The sequence below is a fragment of the Ruditapes philippinarum genome, unplaced genomic scaffold, assembly GCF_026571515.1.
Source record: "Ruditapes philippinarum isolate M1 unplaced genomic scaffold, ASM2657151v2 ctg690_1_1_1_1, whole genome shotgun sequence".
Classification (NCBI taxonomy): domain Eukaryota; kingdom Metazoa; phylum Mollusca; class Bivalvia; order Venerida; family Veneridae; genus Ruditapes; species Ruditapes philippinarum.
This window is the reverse complement of record NW_026864007.1, coordinates 40,837-62,348: the sequence shown is the minus strand read 5'-3', so window position 1 is coordinate 62,348 and position 21,512 is coordinate 40,837. Positions and strand designations below refer to the sequence as shown.

At 35.7% G+C, this 21,512-nt stretch overlaps 1 protein-coding gene and 1 long non-coding RNA gene across 11 annotated transcripts in view; one reads left to right on the top strand and one right to left on the bottom strand.

Moving 5' to 3' along the window:
- The window catches only part of LOC132724079 (sodium-dependent proline transporter-like), a 32,025-nt gene extending 26,533 nt beyond the window's left edge, over positions 1-5,492 (top strand). Inside the window, exons 3-6 of the mRNA XM_060708891.1 lie at positions 1,309-1,564; positions 3,336-3,898; positions 4,134-4,289; positions 4,820-5,492. Coding sequence (XP_060564874.1) covers positions 1,309-1,564; positions 3,336-3,898; positions 4,134-4,289; positions 4,820-5,110 — 1,266 coding nt within the window. The 3' untranslated portion in view covers positions 5,111-5,492. The remainder of the gene's footprint in view (positions 1-1,308; positions 1,565-3,335; positions 3,899-4,133; positions 4,290-4,819) is intronic.
- Positions 5,493-13,465: 7,973 nt separating this feature from the next.
- On the bottom strand, positions 13,466-21,508 carry LOC132724077 (uncharacterized). Of its 10 annotated transcripts, none has more exons than XR_009624854.1 (5): positions 20,653-21,508; positions 18,443-20,304; positions 18,125-18,353; positions 18,032-18,077; positions 13,466-17,986 (listed from the first exon to the last, which is right to left on the bottom strand). It is a non-coding gene; the product is annotated as an uncharacterized LOC132724077 (long non-coding RNA). The 10 variants fall into 10 exon arrangements; XR_009624855.1 differs by having other exon boundaries at positions 13,466-18,077; positions 18,125-18,170; positions 18,308-18,353; positions 18,489-20,304; XR_009624856.1 differs by having other exon boundaries at positions 13,466-18,077; positions 18,125-18,170; positions 18,308-18,353; positions 18,535-20,304.
- Positions 21,509-21,512: the final 4 nt, after the last annotated feature.

Below are 21,512 nucleotides of genomic sequence, written 5' to 3'. Positions count from 1 at the left end.
AGTCACTGGTGTATATGGGGGTCTGGGATACAAGTCACTGGTATGTATTGGGGTTGGGGATACAAGTCACTGGTGTATACATGGGTCTGGGATACAAGTCACTGGTGTATGTGGGGTAATGGGATACAAGTCACTGGTGTATGTGTGGGGTATTATGGGGGTTGGGGATACAAATTACTGGTGTATATGGGGTCTGGGATACAAGTCACTGGTGTATATGGGGTCTGGGATACAAGTCACTGGTGTATGTGGGGTCTGGGATACAAGTTACTGGTGTATGTGGGGGTCTGGGATACAAAGTCACTGGTGTATGTGGGGTCTGGGATACAAGTCACTGGTGTATGTGGGGTCTGGGATACAAAGTACTGGTGCACTATGGGGGGTCTGGGATACAACAACTTACTGGTGTATATTGGGGTCTGGGATACAAGTCACTGGTGTATGTGTGGGTCGGGGATACAACTCATGGTGTATATGGGGATCGGGGATACAAGTCACTAGTGTGTTATGTGGGGGTCTGGGATACAAATCACTGGTGTATATGGGGGTCTGGTATACAAGTCACTGGTGTATATTGCGGTCTGGGATACAGGTCACTGGTGTATGTGGGGTCTAGGATACAAGTCACTGGTATATATGGGGGTCTGGGATACTAATCACCGGTGTTTATGTGGGTCTGGGATACAAGTCACTGATGTAAATGGGGGTCTGGTATACAAATAACTAGTGTATGATTGGTCGGAGTTAAGAGTCACTGGTGTATGTGGGGGTCTTGGATACATGTCACTGGTATATATGCGGGTCTGGGATACAGATCACTGGGTTTTATGGGGGTCGGGGATACAAATCACTGGTTTATAGTGGGACGGGGATACAAGTCACTGGTGTATACATGGGTCTGGGATACAAGTCACTGGTGTATGTGGGGTATGGGATACAAGTCACTGGTGTATGTGGGGTATAGGATACAAGTCACTGGTGTAAGTGTGGATCGGGGATACAAGTCACTGGTGTATACAGGGGTCTGGGATACAAGTCACAGGTGTATGTGGGGTATGAGATACAAGTCACTGGTATATGTGGGGACTGGGATACAAGTTACTGGTGTATATGGGGGTCGGGAAACAATGCACTTGTGATTATGGGAGTTTGGGATACAAGTCACTGGTGTATATATTGGGGTCTTGGATACAAGTCATTGGTGTATGTAGGGGTCTGGGATACATGTCGTTGGTGTATTTGGGGGGTATTGTCCTTATATAATTGGTGTATAATTATTGCTCATAATATGTTTTCCTTATGTTTTAGGTCGCCTATTTCACAGCCTCGTTCCCATTCTTGGTATTGCTCATTTTACTGGTTCGAGGTATGACATTAGAAGGTCATGAAATCGGCATAAAATATTACACGGAACCAGACTACCGGAAGTTGTCCAACATGGCTATCTGGTCCAGCGCAGCAACACAGGCCATGTACTCCATTGGCGTGGCTTTCGGCTCCCACATTGCGCTTGCTAGTCACAATAGGTTTAGTAATAACGTTCTCCGGGATGGTATCATTCTTGGTACTAGTATATACATCATTTGTCTCTTCTTTTAACTCTGATTATGTGCTATGGATTAACAAAGCTGTTGAACAGTTCATTCAAAATGTTAATGATTTGAGTATCTAAGGCTAAGCTACCGACAGTATAAGTTCTTAGTCAGACTGCAGCAGTTCCAGCAGGTTAAGAGTTAACTGGCAATTTAGTATTGTCCTTTTATAGTATTCTTACACGCTACACACTATTCCCCTATCAAACTGTGCATTATCAAAGGATGAAAAGGAATGGATATTGCTTACACGTCATAAAATTACTTCTACGCTCAATATTATTTATGTAGATCTAGTTCAACATATTTTTATCAGTTCTCTTATCATAAGCATGATAAGATGAAAATAGATATCATAGTATAATAATGCACTGTCGGTTGATCCTAAATATATCTGTATTACTATGATTAAATTTGTGTTCTATAAGGCGAGTTAGTTGATGGCTAAATTAGACACTTTGTCCGAGAATCTGACATATACTAACTGATGTAATGCATACATTTAACGCATTGGGTGAATGTAATACTGGTATCTACTAGAATGTGAAATTAAGACAATTTATTTTGTTTTTCAGTGGATTACTGATGTATCTGTTAAAATTATATTTGATAATTTCACAGTGAAAATTATCAAAATATAAATTTTTACAATTTTCAATGCAACACTTTTTAAAATTTTCCCCCTAGGTACCTCATTTTAAATTTTTCGACAATTCTGACAATGTCACGTTATTTAAAGAAAAGCAAAGCTGAAATTGATAAATAACTTAAATGTCAAAAGGAATAAAAAGAAGAAAAATTACTTCTATTCATTCAAATTCCAATTACCAAATATCGTCTCTAAATTTTTTGTTTCATTTTTACAGTCTGAAAAATTCCTTCCTTCCACATGCAAAACTGCTCTTGATATATATCACATATTTAAGTATCCTACGAGCAATAACTGCCGTATGCTTTATGAAAACTTGAAAAGCAATGACAGGCACCAGCCCGAATAATAAGTAAACAACCTAGCGTTCGTAAGGCAGCCTTTGAACAATTCCAAGTTTTCCATTTTCCTGGCCGCTTTTTGAATGTTTTCACATCTGTCAACACTTATTTTTGTCTGTTACAATACTGAAATAAGTTTTCTTTCTTTTAAACAGGTGTATGACTAACAAATCTAAATGGTGTCCCTATGAATCAAACACAATTATTTTCTCCCGTGAAATACACAACTTTTAAAAATGGCAGCCGCTGTCATTTTACAAAGCCAGGTCTAATATAAATTCGCATTAAGTAAAAGAAATATGGATGGGTGGTTGGACTTTTTCTCCTACAAAAATGGTTTGTTTTTATTATTAGAACAAGCGAACATTCTTATTTTTTTTAATGATATCACCGTCATTTAACGTTGCATTATCGAACTTATTTTCAGCCCAAGACTTTTTGTATTTAATGAGAAATTCCGACTAAATGAGGTTCTAAATGGGGAAAGCATACTTTAATATTTACGTTAATGTTTTAACTTGTTTTTAAGCATGAAATAAAAAGAAAGTTTGTTTTTTGTGTAAGATGTAATTTTATTTCATCTCGTGAACTTTAAAAACAGTATTCTTACGAGTGGCGTAGCCACTAGTGAGAATACTGTTTTTAAAGCCTACTCGATGAAATAAAATTTCATCTTACACACAAACAAACCAAATATCCTCTATGTAAAATAGAACTAATTACATAAAAGTAATGATGTTTTATTCATTTCAGGGTGTGTGAATACTTTGACCAGTGTATGCGGTGGCTTTGTCGTTTTTGCATTCCTTGGCCACGCGTCGTATACGCTCAACCGACCAATAGATACAATCTTTGATCAAGGGCCTGGTCTAATATTTATCTCTTACCTGCAAGGAATCTCACAGCTACCAGGATCTGCCATGTGGGCGTTCTTATTTTTCATGGTGGTGTTAACACTGGGTGTTGACTCGGTTTTTATCATGGTCTGGACAGTTTATGTGTCAATTGAAGACGTGTTTCCAGACCTTTTCAAGAAGAAGGGCAATATAATTTTAATTGCTATGTGTGTGGTACCATACCTTTTGGGTCTTCCACTCATTACAGATGGTGGTATTCATTTATTAGTTGTTATGGATCGTTATACGGCAGACTTTACCTTAACACTGTTTCTCATCATGGAAAGTGTAGCGGTATGTTGGGTTTATGGACTTCGACGCTTTATCGCTGACGTTGAGATGATGATTGGCCGGAAGTCGGTGCTGTTTAAATGGTACTGGATGGCAACTTGGGGGGTCACTGCTCCTGCATTTGGCATGGTAATACTAAGTTATTATTTTCCTTTCTTGTCAATGTGTGTATTTGAATCAGTACACAGATACATATATTTGATACCTTTTTAAACATTTGTTCTATTGAGAAAGAAAAAAAAACAACAACAACATAAAACAACGTTTTTTTTGAATATTAATTGTACTTAGTAAACGATTGTTTATTTAAAATCATATATGTAAAGATATGACTATTTCACCTTTTTATTCTTTCTTCTTTTAGTTTATTTTTATCGCATCTGCGGTAGGATACACTTCCGTTAGTTATAATGGTATAACAACAACGCCAGGGGGAGAGGCATTTGGATGGATATTGATACTCACGCCCTTAGTGATTATGCTAGGCGTCGCTGGATACCAAATACGGAAATATGGCGGGGTTTGTATTATTTCATATTAAAGGAACTTCACTGAGGCCCAAGAGGCTAAAAACATAAAATTTGAATATTTTACATAGATCAGAAGATAATTAAGAAATATAATCAGAAATTAACTTTAAAACGTATGTAATGCTGTTCTTAGCCCGATTTGAGTAAGTAGGGTTGTTTTGTTTTTCATATATTGGGTCATTTTTCACAATTAACGCGATTGTCTAGAAGTGATTAGAAGTGAAGTGATTGGTCTAGACCTAAATCAGAGCGAACATTGATCACGAAAAAAGTATTCCAAGTCCCGTCATTTCAGGAAAAAAACCTACTGTGGAGTCCCTTTAAGTTTAAAATGACATTTTTTAATCCAGGAAAGTCGTTATAATAAAATTTACTGAGATATTTTCAGTATCTTATACATGTATGTCGCGTATGAAAAAAAATGGTGAATATCGTGATTATTTGTCCATATGTTAGTATTGTCTAACTTATTGATAGATGAACATTTCTGCTATGTTACATTTAAATTGATTATTTCCAGATAAAAGAAGCAACGTTTGAGGAGAAAGATTGGGGCCCAAGACTTAAGGTCAACAGAAGTGGCCGTTATGTGAATGAGTATATACATCCGATAGGTCAGCGGCACAGAATGGATTCAGATAGATGTGAGTCAAGCTTTGCAACACCAACCTGTTACTCTGCCCAGGACCAGCTTGCTGACGTAAACATTAATGGTGGTTATTTAACGTGTGATCTAGGTGGCAGTAGGGATGTCACCATTAACCCGGAAGTAAATGTAAATCCAGATTATTTTACGTTTACAGAGATGTAACAATCATTCTTACAGACAGGAAATGGGGATGGGGGAGGATGGGAAAATAATACAATATAGTAACGTAGACTTTAAATGATATTGCTATGTGTTGTTGTTGTTGTAGCTGTTGTGAAATTTAATAGACATTTGTACATGTATATTTGTCTAACATCATTCTATGTTTGTATTTATAAAGTTTCTTTAAAAGTGTCTTTCAGTTCTAATATTTGTAAGATTGTGGTTCGTTTATATATATAATGTATCATTTCCTTACATTATCTCATTCTCAGTCTTGTTTATGATCTTTCTTCAAGTGTATCTATGACTAGCGCCGACTAATTGTTCTTTTTAACATTATGATATTCTTTTGTTGAAAAATAAAACAACTTAACAAATAAAAGTTGAATCTTATTTTTCTCAGTCATACAAATATAGGGTATTGATATCGTCAATTCAAAGCTGATACTATGAATGAAATTTTAAATACCAGCTTTTACTTTTTCTAACAATGATAAAATATCATAGGCTTTTACATATTTTTATCCGATATTATCACTCACTTAACATAAATTAAAAATAAATTGCGTCACCAGACCAGTACGCGCTGCAATGAGCAAGTAAATGCAAATGAAGTGGCAAATTATGCCGAATTTTTGAGAAGTTAAGACCCGAGATGTACGGGAGTAGGTCTGGTATCTTAGGAACGCAGAAGTGCGCGTTTTATTGAGTTGGTAAAGCCCGAAATCTACGGACTACATCTCTAATGAATTATGATAAAGCCCCGGGAACTACGGACCACATATTTAATGATAAGTAAAGGCAATAAGTCTTAGAGAAATTTTTTATCTTCCAAATAATGTTTTATGTCATTGGCCCCATTTTGCTGTTAATAAAGAGTTAATTGGGTAACGTTGCCTGATGCAGATTTGGTCTTGAAAAAAGAGACTAACTTTAACTTACGATTTCTTTGGGACAGTTAAGTAGATCACTGAAATACTGTTGAATCCAGTGCTAGATTGAACTAAACATTTGTATTCATGCCTTTTGTTTGTTTGCTTAGTTTTTACGCCACACCGACACATTATAGGTCATGTGACGACAAGCTCAGGTTCCCTCTCCTATTATGGTTCCCATCCAAGATGGATGCCCATAGTTTTTAGAAGTGCGCAGGGGACCAGTCTAGTGGAAGAATACTTCAGGTGTCCTTCCGTGCATATATAGGGCCGCGAGATCGCAATAAAAAATGTGATATTTTTGATGGCATCTTACCAACGATCATGGCGATGCTATAGAGCTTCCACGGCGTTTAAATTGGCGATTGTTTGCGTTCGAAATGCGCTTCTACTGTGTTCTTGGCGCTTCCACTGCGCTTTTACGATACTCACACTGCGCTGAAAGTGAAAAGCAGAGGCATTATAAGCGCGGTAGAGACGCGCACAATCTCCGTACAAGCGCCGTGGTTAAAACCCCTGTTACACTACGGCAACATTAACACGGCGTCCAAAGAAAATTCAGAACGCCGATGTTGTGTTGGGTTCTTATATTTTATTAAGGAAAAACTAGAATGTCGCTGTTACTTTTTACTGATTTAATATGGCGCTAAACCTTCACAATAAGAGAGTATTCAACAGACTTTACTAGCCTAAAATTGTTACTATATTGATAATACTTCAATAGACTAAAACAGTTAGTATTACACTGTGCATATTCAAACACTACAGCCGAGGTGAGCGCAGTAAGATCGCAAACATCGCTCAAGCATCGCCGTAGAATCGCAGTGGCATTGCATAGAACGCCGGCCGACGGCGTGCATTTTCAGCATGCTAAAAACAAACGCCGTCACTCGGCGTTCTGATAAGAGCAGTGGGATCGCATTAAGGATGCCGTAGCAACTCAGTAGCATCTCCTACAACGGAACAGCAGCGCCGTGAAATCGCAGAAGGATCGCCGAATGACCGTCGGTCGGTGTTCTATGTGATGCCACTATGATGCTGTGGCGATGTTTGCTATCTTACTGCGCTCACCTCGGCGTTCTCAATTTTCTTTGAACGCCGTGAGAACGCCGCCCTAGTGTGATAGGGGTTTTAGGCACGAACGGGCACCTGCGTAGAACCACCGACGTTCCGTAAGCTAGCTGGATAGCTTCCTCACAAGAAAGGCTCCAAAGTCCCTGTCGGGCCCACAGTGGTGAGGGCAATCAAGTCTTAATATTGAAAGAACGTGTCTGATATAAGAAACTGTAGCAATGTCATATCATAATAGAATAATCATATGTTAAATATTTTGTATCTGGATTTATTTAACGATATTAGTATTTGAAATTATTTTTATCCAATAGAATTGCGGCATTTTAAATGAATAATAAAACATTTACATTCGTAAATAGGCCAAATTTGATCAGTCTAGCATATTTACAGTTTTATAAAAAATAACTTCAAACTTGGTTATTGTTCATAAGTAAGCATTTATATATACTACACTAAATCATCCTTACTAATAAACTATTACATAGATACGTAACTCTAAAAGACAAACGCGAATGCATAGTCTGTCCTAGTTTCACAATCTTGCACTTTTTGGAAGAGTATAACAACAATACCAAGGACATCTCCATCTCTGAACAAAACGTTTGGGAGAGAACGGGAAATTTCCCCTAAAATCCATTACTATTGTATATACATCCGATAGGTCAGCGGCACAGAATGGATTCAGATAGATGTGAGTCAAGCTTTGCAACACCAACCTGTTACTCTGCCCAGGACCAGCTTGCTGACGTAAACATTAATGGTGGTTATTTAACGTGTGGTCTAGGTGCCAGTAGGGATAATATCATAAATAAATATAATAAATATCATATAATAAACAAATAATGTTTGAAGTTCCTAGGCTTAAGCGTTCTTTAGTTATTGATCAGAAACCATTTTTACCTACAAGATTAATGTGACCTTGACCTTTTACCCCTTGACCCCAAAATCAATAGGGGTCATCTGCTGGTCATGGCAAATCATCATACCAAGTTTGAAGTTCCTAGGCCTAAGCGTTGTTTAGTTATTGATCAGAAACCATTTTTACCTACAAGGTCAATGTGACGTTGACCTTTGACCCCTTGACCCTAAAGTCAAAAGGGGTCATCTGCTGGTCATGACCAATCACCATACCAAGTTTGAAGTTCCTAGGCCTAAGCGTTGTTTAGTTATTGATCAGAAACCATTTTTACCTACAAGGTCAATGTGACGTTGACCTTTGACCCCTTGACCCTAAAATCAATAGGGGTCATCTGCTGGTCATGACCAATCACCATACCAAGTTTGAAGTTCCTAGGCCTAAGCGTTCTTTAGTTATTGATCGGAAACCGTTTTTACCTACAAAGTCAATGTGACCTTGACCTTTGACCCCAAAATCAATAGGGGTCATCTGCTGGTCATGACCAATCACCATACCAAGTTTGAAGTTCCTAAGCCTAAGCGTTCTTTAGTTATTGATTGGAAACCGTTTTTACTTACAAGGTCAATGTGACCTTGACCTTTGACCCCTTGACTCCAAAATCAATAGGGGTCATCTACTGGTCATGACCAATCACCATACCAAGTTTGAAGTTCCTAGGCCTAAGCATTCTTTAGTTATTGATCGGAAACCGTTTTTACCTACAAGGTCAATGTGACCTTGACCTTTGACCCCAAAATCAATAGGGGTCATCTGCTGGTCATGACCAATCACCATACCAAGTTTGAAGTTCCTAGGCCTAAGTGTTCTTTAGTTATTGATTGGAAACCGTTTTTACTTACAAGGTCAATGTGACCTTGACCTTTGACCCCTTGACCCCAAAATCAATAGGGGTCATTTGCTGGTCATGACCAATCACCATACCCAGTTTGAAGTTCCTAGGCCTAAGGGTTCTTTAGTTATCACTCGGAAACCATTTGGTTTACGGACCGACGGACCAACGGACCGACAAGTGCAAAGCAATTTACCCCCTCTTCTTTGAAGTGGGGCATAATAAAGAAACAGAACACTAGAGCATTTGTCGTATAGCTGGTTGCACAGGCTAATTAGTCATACATGCTATATTCAAAAAGAATAACAAGTCAACATGTATATACATATATTAAGGTTTTTATTTCATAATGTGCACTATGGAACATGACTTTGATTTATGAATATTATGGTACAGGATACATGCGGACTGAACTTATGTCAAAATGATTAATATATGTAACTCTAAAACGCGTGTATTTATATACATTATAAAATGTCCTTATGACAGGTTGTCATTATATATACTATTCTCAAATGTCCAGTTAGGAGTTCGGCTTTGGTATTCCACTCGTACACTTGTGTGTTTGTATTTGTATATTAAAAGTATGTAACATCCGTGAGTTCTTTCTCCGTTATACGACAACGGTTGATTTGGCGCCTAAGACCAGCGATGTCGAAGCGACGATTTTGGACAGCGGGACACAACGAAGTACCTGAAACAGAAAATTAAAGGTGAGTGATCGTTTATATACCTGTAATTTGCTAATTTTGAAGATGTCAGATCAAGAAATAGCTACAATTTTTGAAAATTTGTCGGATAAATTAGACAATATTTCAACTGTCATAGGTACACAGGGTTTATCAGAAATAGTACAAAATTTTGATGGAAATTCTAAATATTTTAATGACTGGATAAAATCTATAGAAAAATATGCTGTTTTAAAAGGTTTGGATGATAATAAAATAAAATTAGTCGCATTTCAATCAAGTAAAGGGACTGTAAGCGATTTTATATGTAGATATTTGCGTGATAATCATCGTAATTCGTGGGAACAATTAAAAGAAGAAATAAGTACTAGATTTGGGGAAATTAAAGATTTACATCATGAATTTTATCTTTTGAGAAATTTAAAACAAGATTTGGGAGAAAGTGTTCAAATTTTTGGGGAAAAATTTATTAATTGTGCTGAAACCGCTTATGAAAATTATAAACTAGGAGATAATAGTTTAATTGAACTTCAGTTAGTAGAATTGTTTACGGATAATTTAGCGCATAATTATTTAAAACTTAAACTTATGAGAGAAAAGCCAAAAACTTTACAAGAAGCAATTACTTGCGCAATGAATGAACAGAATTTCAGAGCTAGATTTTCTGCCAGAGTAAAATTTTCTAATTCTCAAAATCACGCAAAATACATGAATTACAAAGCAAATAATTTTAATCATTATTATACAAGAAATTTTTGCGTGTACTGTAAGAGACCAGGTCACCATGTGCGTAGTTGTAGATTTAGGAAAAATGAAATATATTCTGTATTTCACCGACAAAATTTTTCACGATTTAGGAAAAATAATAGCAATAATAGTTTGAAATCAAAGATTAAGTGCTGGAAATGTAATAATTTTGGTCATATTATGCGTGAATGTCGTAAACAAAATTTTTACGACAGAAACAAAATAAATTTTCAGGAAAACTAGCAAGTTCCTGTCACAAAGGGGTCATTGACAGGAACGATAAAATACCAAAATTTAGTATAGCATTAGCTGGAAGCCCTAATTCGTGTTTGATTAAAATAGAAAACTAAAAATACAGATCGTTAGTAGATTCAGGTGCTGAATTGAAGAATCCCCCTCAACTTATAAAACAGAAAATAAATTTATGTTCAGTTGACGGAAATTATTTACATATAGATGGTTATATAAATCTAAATTTTCAAATAGGGAAAACAGAAACAACTCAAAAATTCTATGTTGTTTCTAAAATGAATAGAAATATTATTTTAGGCCGTGATTGGTTAACACAAAATGGCGTTAGATTATATTTTGATTTAGGCTGCTTAAGAGTTAATAATACATATGTACCCCTCGAAGAAGATATTCATATTGCATCAATTGTTAGATTAAAACAGGATGTTATTCTGAAACCTCAAACAGTTAATGTGTGCACTGCTAAGTTAAAACAAAATCCAGGCTTGGAAAATGATAAATTATATGAATTAAAAAGTATAGAAACTGGAATGATTGCTTCTGAACCAGGTCTTATGATAACAAATTCTGTTATGAAACTTTCGGCTGATAGAAGATTTCCTATTATGATTGTCAATAATACACATAAAACTATAAGATTGAAACGAGATTCAGTAGTTGCTAAAGTTTCAGAAGTTGAGAGCATTAACTCGGTCACAGAGGCTCTTCAAACAACTTCCCCTCTTAACAACGATTTCGAACGTGATATTCATACACCTTCAGAGCATTTTAATATTGTTAGAGATTTATTAAGGAAAAATAGAAATATTTTCGCCAATAAAGATTCTGAATTATCACAAACAGATACTGTAACCATGAAAATACCAACAGGTAATCATCCTCCAATCAAATTACGCCCATATCGCACACCTTTAAACAATAGAAAATTTGTTAGTGACGCAATCGATGAGATGTTAGATGCTAATATTATAAGAAGAAGTCATAGCCCTTATTCTTTTCCTGTTGTTGTGGTCGGAAAACGAGACGGTTCCAAACGGTTTTGTGTTGATTTTAGACAATTGAATAAAATTACAAAGCCAACATCATATCCTCTCCCATTAATTGATGATATTTTAACACTACTAGGGTCTTCAAAATATTTTACAACACTAGACATGCGATCAGGGTTTTGGCAGATACCCGTGCATGAATCAGACAAGGAAAAAACGGCTTTTACGACATTCCGAGGCTTGTTCGAGTTCAACCGAACCCCTTTTGGCCTAGTTTCTGCCCCTGGAGTTTTCCAAGAACTCATGTCACATGTCTTACAAGGTTTAGAGGCATTTGCTGTCAGTTATCTTGACGACATTCTAATATTTTCGAAGTCATTAAATGAACATTTATCACATATACAGACAGTATTTTCAAAGCTTAAAGAGCATAAATTAAAACTTAAACTGAAAAAGTGCAGTTTTATTCAGCAACAAACAAAGTACCTTGGTTTTATAATTGATCATGAAGGTATAAAACAAGACCCAGAAAAAGTAAAAGCTATTAGGTCACTTCCGGTACCAAAATGTGTTAAAGATGTCAGATCTTTACTTGGTGCTGCTGGTTTTTATAGAAGATTTTGCCCTAAATATTCTAAAATTGTTGAACCTCTAATCAATCTTACAAGAAAACGTGTTTTGTTTAAATGGACAAAAGAATGTCAAGAAAGTTTTGAACAATTAAAGAAAATGTTAACACGTATTCCACTTTTAGCATTCCCAGACCTACATATAATTCTGTTAAATTTTATACCTTAAAGTTTTTCTAATTAATATTCTTAAAATAATTTGTTCTTTGAAATTATTCACTTATTTGTTTGTTTTTTATGTTTTCTTGATCTCTAAAAATTAACTTTTTTTTTCTTTTTTTATGATGAAATAAAGGAAATTTAATATTTATTGAAAAACTTATAAAGCTATAATATTTACCTTATGTTACTTTAATATTATTTGTAGAATAACAGTTATATTAACTGATAAAAAAAATTTCGAAAAGATTATCTTTACATTTAACAATAATTATTTTTTTTACTTATTAAAAACATTACAAAATTGTTGAAGTAAATTATAACTTACCCGACTGCAGTATCCGAAAACTTTTTAAAAAGTGACAAGAAAATATATTGAGCGAATATTTCCGAATATTGTTTCCTAAGGCGTTTTTCTTTTAAAATAAAGTAACAAAAAGTCATTAGATAACATCTTTGACCGGATATTACCTTAGGTAATTTTTCTTTTAAAATAAAGTAAAAAGGTTGATGTATAACATCCTTACCTTAGGGGTAAAACAGATGTCAAGTTGATTTTAGATTGTTTTTTAATTTGTTAGAAATAGTTTGAAATATTTGATATTTAATACTTTGTTTAATACTTTTTTTTAAATATTTTTTTATGTAAGAAAAGGAGGATATTTGTCGTATAGCTGGTTGCACAGGCTAATTAGTCATACATGCTATATTCAAAAAGAATGACAAGTCAACATGTATATACATGTACATATATTAAGGTTTTTATTTCATAATGTGCACTATGGAACATGACTTTGATTTATGAATATTATGGTACAGGATGCATGCGGACTGAGCTTATGCCAAAATGATTAATATATGTAACTCTAAAACGCGTGTATTTATATACATTATAAAATGTCCTTATGACAAAATTGTCATTATATATACTATTCTCAAATGTCCAGTTAGGAGTTCGGCTTTGGTATTCCACTCGTACACTTGTGTATTTGTATTTGTATATTAAAAGTATGTAACATCCGTGAGTTCTTTCTCCGTTATACGACACATTAGAATACAAGAACATTGTTGACACAGGAACAATGTTGACACAGGAACATTGTTGACACAGGAACATAGTAACAACAAGTACATGATTGATTTTATTTATTCTAATTATATCATTCCAAGATGGCAACACAAGCATGCATAACAAACATATACTGCTGAATTATACTACAGGTAATTATTTACAATATTCACCAGATAATTATGACCTGCTGTAAAATGATATAAACTGAATAAAAAGACAAATGAGCCGCATCATGACAAAACCAACATAGTGCATTTGCGACCAGCATGGATCCAGACCAGTCTGCACATCCGTGCAGTCTGATCAGGAGCCATGCTGTTTGCTATCAGTTTCTCTACTTGTAATAGGGTTGGTAAGTGAACAGCATGGATCCTGATCAGACTGCGCATTATGTTGGTTTTGTCGTGACACGGCTCAAATCTAATTGTCTTTGTTGTAAATGACATAAAACTATACATGGATTTCTTTGCTGAATGGATTTCTAATACTTTTAAGTACATGTACCTTAATTTCTAAATATTCTGTAATCATATGATTGCAATATTTCTAAAATCAAATACATAACATATACAAATGTATATATTTATTACTTTTTTTCACATTTAATTCCCACTTAGAAATAGTGTAATTTAAAATAATATATATTTAAAGCTAGATTTTTATCATTGATAGCTGTATATAAAGGATAGCAAACATCACCAAACTGCAGACTGCATAGATATGAAGGCTAAGCTAGCTCTATACCGGTAATAAAGGCTAGGCTAGCTGTATACTGGTAATAAAGGCTAGGCTAGCTGTATACTGGTAGTAAAGGCTAGGCTAGCTGTATACTGGTAGAAGAGGCTAGGCTAGCTGTATACTGGTAATAAAGGCTAGGCTAGCTGTATACTGGTAGTAGAGGCTAGGCTAGCTGTATACTGGTAATAAAGGCTAGGCTAGCTGTATACTGGTAGTAGAGGCTAGGCTAGCTTCTATACTGGTGGTAAAGGCTAGGCTAATTCTATACTGGTAGTAAAGGCTAGGCTAGCTCTATACTGGTAGTAAAGGCTAGGCTAGCTCTATACTGGTAGAAAAGGCTAGGCTAGCTCTATACTGGTAGTAAAGGCTAGGCTAGCTCTATACTGGTAGTAAAGGCTAGGCTAGCTCTATACTGGTAATAAAGGCTAGGCTAGTTCTATACTGGTAATAAAGGCTAGGCTAGTTCTATACTGGTAATAAAGGCTAGGCTAGTTCTATACTGGTAATAAAGGCTAGGCTAGTTCTATACTGGTAGTAAAGGCTAAGCTAGCTCTATACAGGTAGTAAAGGCTTGGCTAGCTCTATACTGGTAATAAAGGCTAGGCTAGCTCTATACTGATGGTAAAGGCTAGGCTAGCTCTATACTGGTAGTAAAGGCTAGGCTAGCTCTATACTGGTAGTAAAGGCTAGGCTAGCTCTATACTGATGGTAAAGGCTAGGCTTAGCTCTATACTGGTAATAAAGGCTAGACTAGCTTCTATACTGGTAGTAAAGGCTAGGCTAGCTCTATACTGGTGGTAAAGGCTAGGCTAGCTCTATACTGGTAATAAAGGCTAGACTAGCTCTATACTGGTAGTAAAGGCTAGGCTAGCTCTATACTTGTAGTAAAGGCTAGGCTAGCTCTATATCCGTAATAAAGACTAGGCTAGCTCTATACTGTAAAGGCTGAGCATTTTTTGGTTTAAACATAGTAAGTGTTAGTTTAGGTTGAAACATATTTATTTAAGCTCTATTGAGAAACAAAATCTTGCAACTTATATAAATCACTTTCGAGTTTGCTTTCTTGAACCAAGCAGTACTGGTGTCATATGAAGAAACATGGTTGTAACCCAATTAGGTTCGCACTCATGATCCATTGGTTGAGAGACAAACACCGAGGCAAACACCTTAACCACTAGGCCATCACTCTGTTACAGGTTAGTCATATTATGTTGGTGTAGTCTTACTATTGCATGTACAAATATTTAAACTCAGAAAGTTATATAACTTAAACATTTGACAAAATGATAGAGAACATCACACCAGCATACCTAACAAAACACTATTAAAAATATTACACAGTTATCTTAAAAACATAACATGTTTCAAACATTACATACACTTTAAAAAAAAAGACCTTCAACTAAACAGTAAAGAAGCTGTAGGTGTAAAACTTAATGTCTGGATGGAATAACACAAATAATATGCTCAATAAGCTACAGTACAATTTTGTAATTTAAGCTTCAGTATCGATGAAGGTTGTTAAAATGAAGTCCAGGAGACAAAGCCAGTGACCTGTAGACAAGATAACAAACAGACGGTATGTTTTCTACACACTTTCTATCTGATATGCTGAAGAAATACTGTATATGATTGTATAGTTTCTATTTTAAACTATTTTATGAAATTTGATAACTATAAATGAAATAAAATATTGTACTAACATGTCTAATATCTCCTAGATCTACACAGTTTGGCAAACTTTATACATTATATAACCAAATACATTGTCTACACATGGACAGAGATTCAACAAAACATTAAATACAACAACAACAAAATGGACGGACATATTTTCTTATATGTTACAATAGTTGCTTGACAAAAAACATGCTTTAGTTTATTCAGTATCAGATATACATCCATCAATGAAAACGGTATATACTTTGAGATAAACTACATGTAGGTGCAGTTTATAAACATAATAATTGTGACATAGAGGATATTTGTTTGTTTTGCATGTAAGATTGAAATATAATTTCACTGAGTGAACACCAGATGCAATATTTTCACGAGTGGCGTAGCCACGAATGAAAATATAATAGCTGGTGTTCACGAATGAAATATATTTCAATCTTATATGTAAAACAAATTAATTTTCTTTTTATTTCATGCTTTTTAAGTGATTTTAAGTATTTTTTTACTGATTTTGCCGCGTAACGTCGCGCATTCTCCTTTGTGACGTCATCACATCATGACGTCACATCATCAATTTTGAAATATAGTTCTGTTAAATTTCTGTTATTTTGTTACATTTTTAACATGATATATGGTGACATCGACTTTCTTTTCCTAAAGAAGCAACATTTACGTATAACGGCATTTATTTCTGCCTGTTATTCCATTTAGTTATGATTTTCTTTTCATCCACATTAAGATATAGTCCGGCTACAGTGAAAATTTTATTTTATAAATTTCACTAGTGGTTTATCAGAATATAATCATCTGATATATTACAATAAAACACTGGAAAGCATGAAATAAAGTTCTATCTTTACTGTTAGAGGAAGTGCATCGGTACATGTGCCTCTGTGCATTTCCCCATCGAAAAGTAGTGCACAAGTAGAACCATCAACATTCAGTTAGCTAGCTGGATAGTTTCCTCACATAAAATAATCCAAAGTCCCTGACAGGATTTGAACCAATACTGGGGTAATAGGTAACTAATGTGTAACACTATAATACTATTCCAAAAACTAACCAATATTAACATGTATGGCTTACATATTATGTTTTCCTTACAAATCTATGTCTGTCCTACTTTTGAAGTTGTCAGTCATGGATTTTTATTGGCAATTCAATGAGATGCTTAACTAATAAGCAATGAAAGATTTCCCAAATGGTCCTGTATATCTGCCATGGAGATCCCCAAAAAACAACATATTATGACCCCCCCCCCCTATAATTGCCACTAAAGCCAATTAAATTCAACATATAGTCCGCTATATACAATGGTCTATATCTACCAAGTAGGCTCAAATATTCAACATATAGTCTTATATTTACCAAATAGGCAGAAAAATTCAACATTTAGTCTGTATTTGCAAAATAGGCCCCCTAATTCAATATATAGTCCAATATTTGTCACAAACAACTCTTATTGTCCTCTAATCTACAAAAACTTTGGGTTGTCATTTAATTTGGCACAAAAATAATGTTGTGTTGTCAAAATTGATAATTATGAAAATTTATGAAAATATCCTACATGTTTACAATATAAAAACATACAAAATAGCACCATTTATTATAACTGTAAGTATTTAAACTGAACATTAAAATATATATGACATCTACCATCACAAAACAGCCAGTCACATCTACATTATTTGTTTGTTGGATTTTACATTGCACCAATACAGTAAAGGTCATATGGTGACTTTCCAGCTTTATTAGCGTAGGCAAGAATGGGCACCTGGGTAGAACCATCAATGTTCCACAAGCTAGCTGGATAGTTTCCATACATGAAAGAATCCAACGTCCCTCTCAGGAATTGAACCCACACCAGTGAAGGGGACGTGGTTTGAACAACTTTAAGTGCTCTGCCATGGACCCCCTAACATTCACATATCAACAACCTTAACTGCTCGGCCATGGACCCCCTAACATTCACATATCAACAACCTTAACTGCTCGGCCATGGACCCCCTAACATTCACATATCTACAACCTTAACTGCTCAGCCATGGACCCCCTAACATTCACATATCTACAACCTTAACTGCTCGGCCATGGACCCCCTAACATTCACATATCTACAACCTTAACTGCTTGGCCATGGACCCCCTAACATTCACATATCTACAACCTTAACTGCTTGGCCATGGACCCCTAACATTCACATATCAACAACCTTAACTGCTCGGCCATGGACCCCCTAACATTCACATATCTACAACCTTTAACTGCTCGGCCATGGACCCCTAACATTGCACATATCAACAACCTTAACTGCTCGGCCATGGACCCCCTAACATTCACATATCTACAACCTTAACTGCTCGGCATGGACCCCCTAACATTCACATATCAACAACCTTAACTGCTCGCCATGGACCCCCTAACATTCACATATCTACAACCTTAACTGCTCAAGCCATGGACCCCCTAACATTCACATATCAACAACCTTAACTGCTCGGCCATGGACCCCCTAACATTCACATATCTACAACCTTAACTGCTCGCCATGACCCCCTAACATTCACATATCAACAACCTTAACTGCTCGCCATGGACCCCCTAACATTCACATATCTTCAACCTTAACTGCTCAGCCATGGATCCCCTAACATTCACATATCTTCAACCTTAACTGCTCAGCCATTGATCCCCTAACATTCACATATCAACAACCTTAACTGCTCGGCCATGGACCCCCTAACATTCACATATCTTCAACCTTAACTGCTCGGCCATGGACCCCCTAACATTCACATATCAGTAAGCTAAATTAATAATTATATCATAAAAGTACAGAGCTCTATAAAAGTCATGAATGTATGCGCTGCTAGTTTATTGCAAGAATGTTACAAAAAAGGTAAAATCATGCTTCACTTAAACATAACATACTACAAGTACATTTTTATATAAAAAAGCCAGTTTATTTGATTAACATAATAAGACATGGCATACAAATTTAAAATTGAATACTATATAGAAAATAAAATACAAAAAAGCAATAACAAAGCTGATGTTGATTAAATAAAAAATGACACAAATATATATTATATCAGAAAAATTCAAAGAAATTGATAGACAATATTCCTGATATGGTTAAAGTTTATGTTAAATGCATTGAACATCAGTATAACAATAGAGCTCAGCCATTGGCTAACTTTAAATCTTAGAGCTCAGCCAGTGGTAACTGTACATTTTAGAGTTCAGCCATTGGCTAACTTTAACTCTTAGTGCTCTGCCAGCATTAACTATACATCTTAGAACTTTGTTTAACTTTAAAACTTAGAGCTCAGCCATTGGCATATTTTACATCTTAGTGCTCAGCCACTTGCTAACAGTGTATCTTGGAGCTATTATATAATTAAAACTTCTTTTGGTTCGAGAATATGTTGAATACTCAAACAGACCTTTGTCATTGTTCTGATAAAAAAAGCCTAACAAGAAAATACATAGACTAATACTGTGGGCATATATTTCTACATGAAATATTTCTTTGGAAAGTTTTTCTATATGTGGCACAAAATTACATTTTTGCCAAGTTCTTTTTATGGCTCTTACCCAGATGAACTTATAAGATTGTTTCTGGTCTATTCAATTAGAAAGTTGTTTGTTTTAAACATTCCAGGAACTTTGAAACTTGCATTCAAATATAAAAACATAAGAGATTCCAGCTTCATAATAAAACATCACTTGAGCTGCATCACGACAAAACCAACATAGTGCGTTTGCGACCAGCATGGATCTAGACCAGCCTGCACATCTGTGCAGTCTGATCAGGATCCATGCTGCTCGCTGTCAGTTGCTCCACTTGTAATAGAGTTTGTAAGCGAACAGCAAGGTGGTCTGGATACATGCTGGTCGCAAACGCATTACTTTGGTTTTGTCGTGATGCAGCACAAATACCGGATGATAAACTGTAAGCTTAAATTGTAAAATATAAAACTTGACTAGAAAATATAGCATAATATACATACCCATTGTTACATGGGGTTAAAATGGCACTATGACTCTATCAGGTTGATAGGGAGCTGTATATACACTATGACTCTATCACGTTGATAGGGAGCTGTATATACACTATGACTCTATCACGTTGATAGGGAGCTGTATATACACTATGACTCTATCACGTTGATAGGGAGCTGTATATACACTATGACTCTATCACATTGATAGGGAGCTGTATATACACTATGACTCTATCACGTTGATAGGGAGCTGTATATACACTATGACTCTATCACGTTGATAGGGAGCTGTATATACACTATGACTCTATCACGTTGATAGGGAGCTGTATATACACTATGACTCTATCAGGTTGATAGGGAGCTGTATATACACTATGACTCTATCACGTTGATAGGGAGCTGTATATACACTATGACTCTATCACGTTGATAGGGAGCTGTATATACACTATGACTCTATCACGTTGATAGGGAGCTGTATATACACTATGACTCTATCAGGTTGATAGGGAGCTGTATATACACTATGACTCTATCACGTTGATAGGGAGCTGTATATACACTATGACTCTATCAGGTTGATAGGGAGCTGTATATACACTATGACTATATCACGTTGATAGGGAGCTGTATATACACTATGACTCTATCACGTTGATAGGGAGCTGTATATACACTATGACTCTATCAGGTTGATAGGGAGCTGTATATACACTATGACTCTATCAGGTTGATAGGGAGCTGTATATACACTATGACTCTATCAGGTTGATAGGGAGCTGTATATACACTATGACTCTATCACGTTGATAGGGAGCTGTACATGTATATACAGGCTCAACAGTAAAGTTAACAACAATAAGTACTATCAATGAAGATTTATTACTTATTTCTGATTAAAAAAACAACTTGCAAAGCCCTTTGAAACCTATAAACAAAGACTTATATTTATGCAGCTCTCTAGGGAATGGCTTTGATACAATGTTTAACTGTAAACAAATTTAACCCTAATATTATATTCTAATGTTAAATACACTTGTCGTTTTTTTTTCACTCTGCTTCTGGCACCAAGGTATGGGTAAAGCTTGCCAGCACCAAGGTATGGGTAAAACTTGCCTGCACCTAGGTATGGGTAAAACTTGCCTGCACCTGGTATGAGTAAAACTTGCCGGCACCAAGGTATGGGTAAAACTTGCCTGCACCTAGGTATGGGTAAAACTTTCTGGCACCTAGGTATGGGTAAAACTTGCCTGCACCTAGGTATGGGTAAAACTTTCTGGCACCTAGGTATGAGTAAAACTTGCCTGCACCTAGGTATGAGTAAAACTTGCCGGCACTAAGGTATGGGTAAAGCTTACCGGCACTAAGGTGTGGGTAAAAAGTGCTGGCACCAAGGTACGAGTAAAATCAGTTGCCGGCACCAAGGTATGGGTAAAACTGGAACAGTTATAGTTAGTACAAACAGGAACAAGTTTAACTAATCTTGTGAATTAATACAATTCATGTACAAAGAAACCCAACCCAATAGTAGCAAAATCCTAAAACTAGACCTGCTTGATTTTGTCTTGACCAATTTTGAAAACAGAAAACACAAATATATCAAACCCAGTCCTGCACAAATATAAAATGTTTCATTCAACACAATTTTCCTTCAAAATGGTAACACTTGCAGAGTCTGTGAAA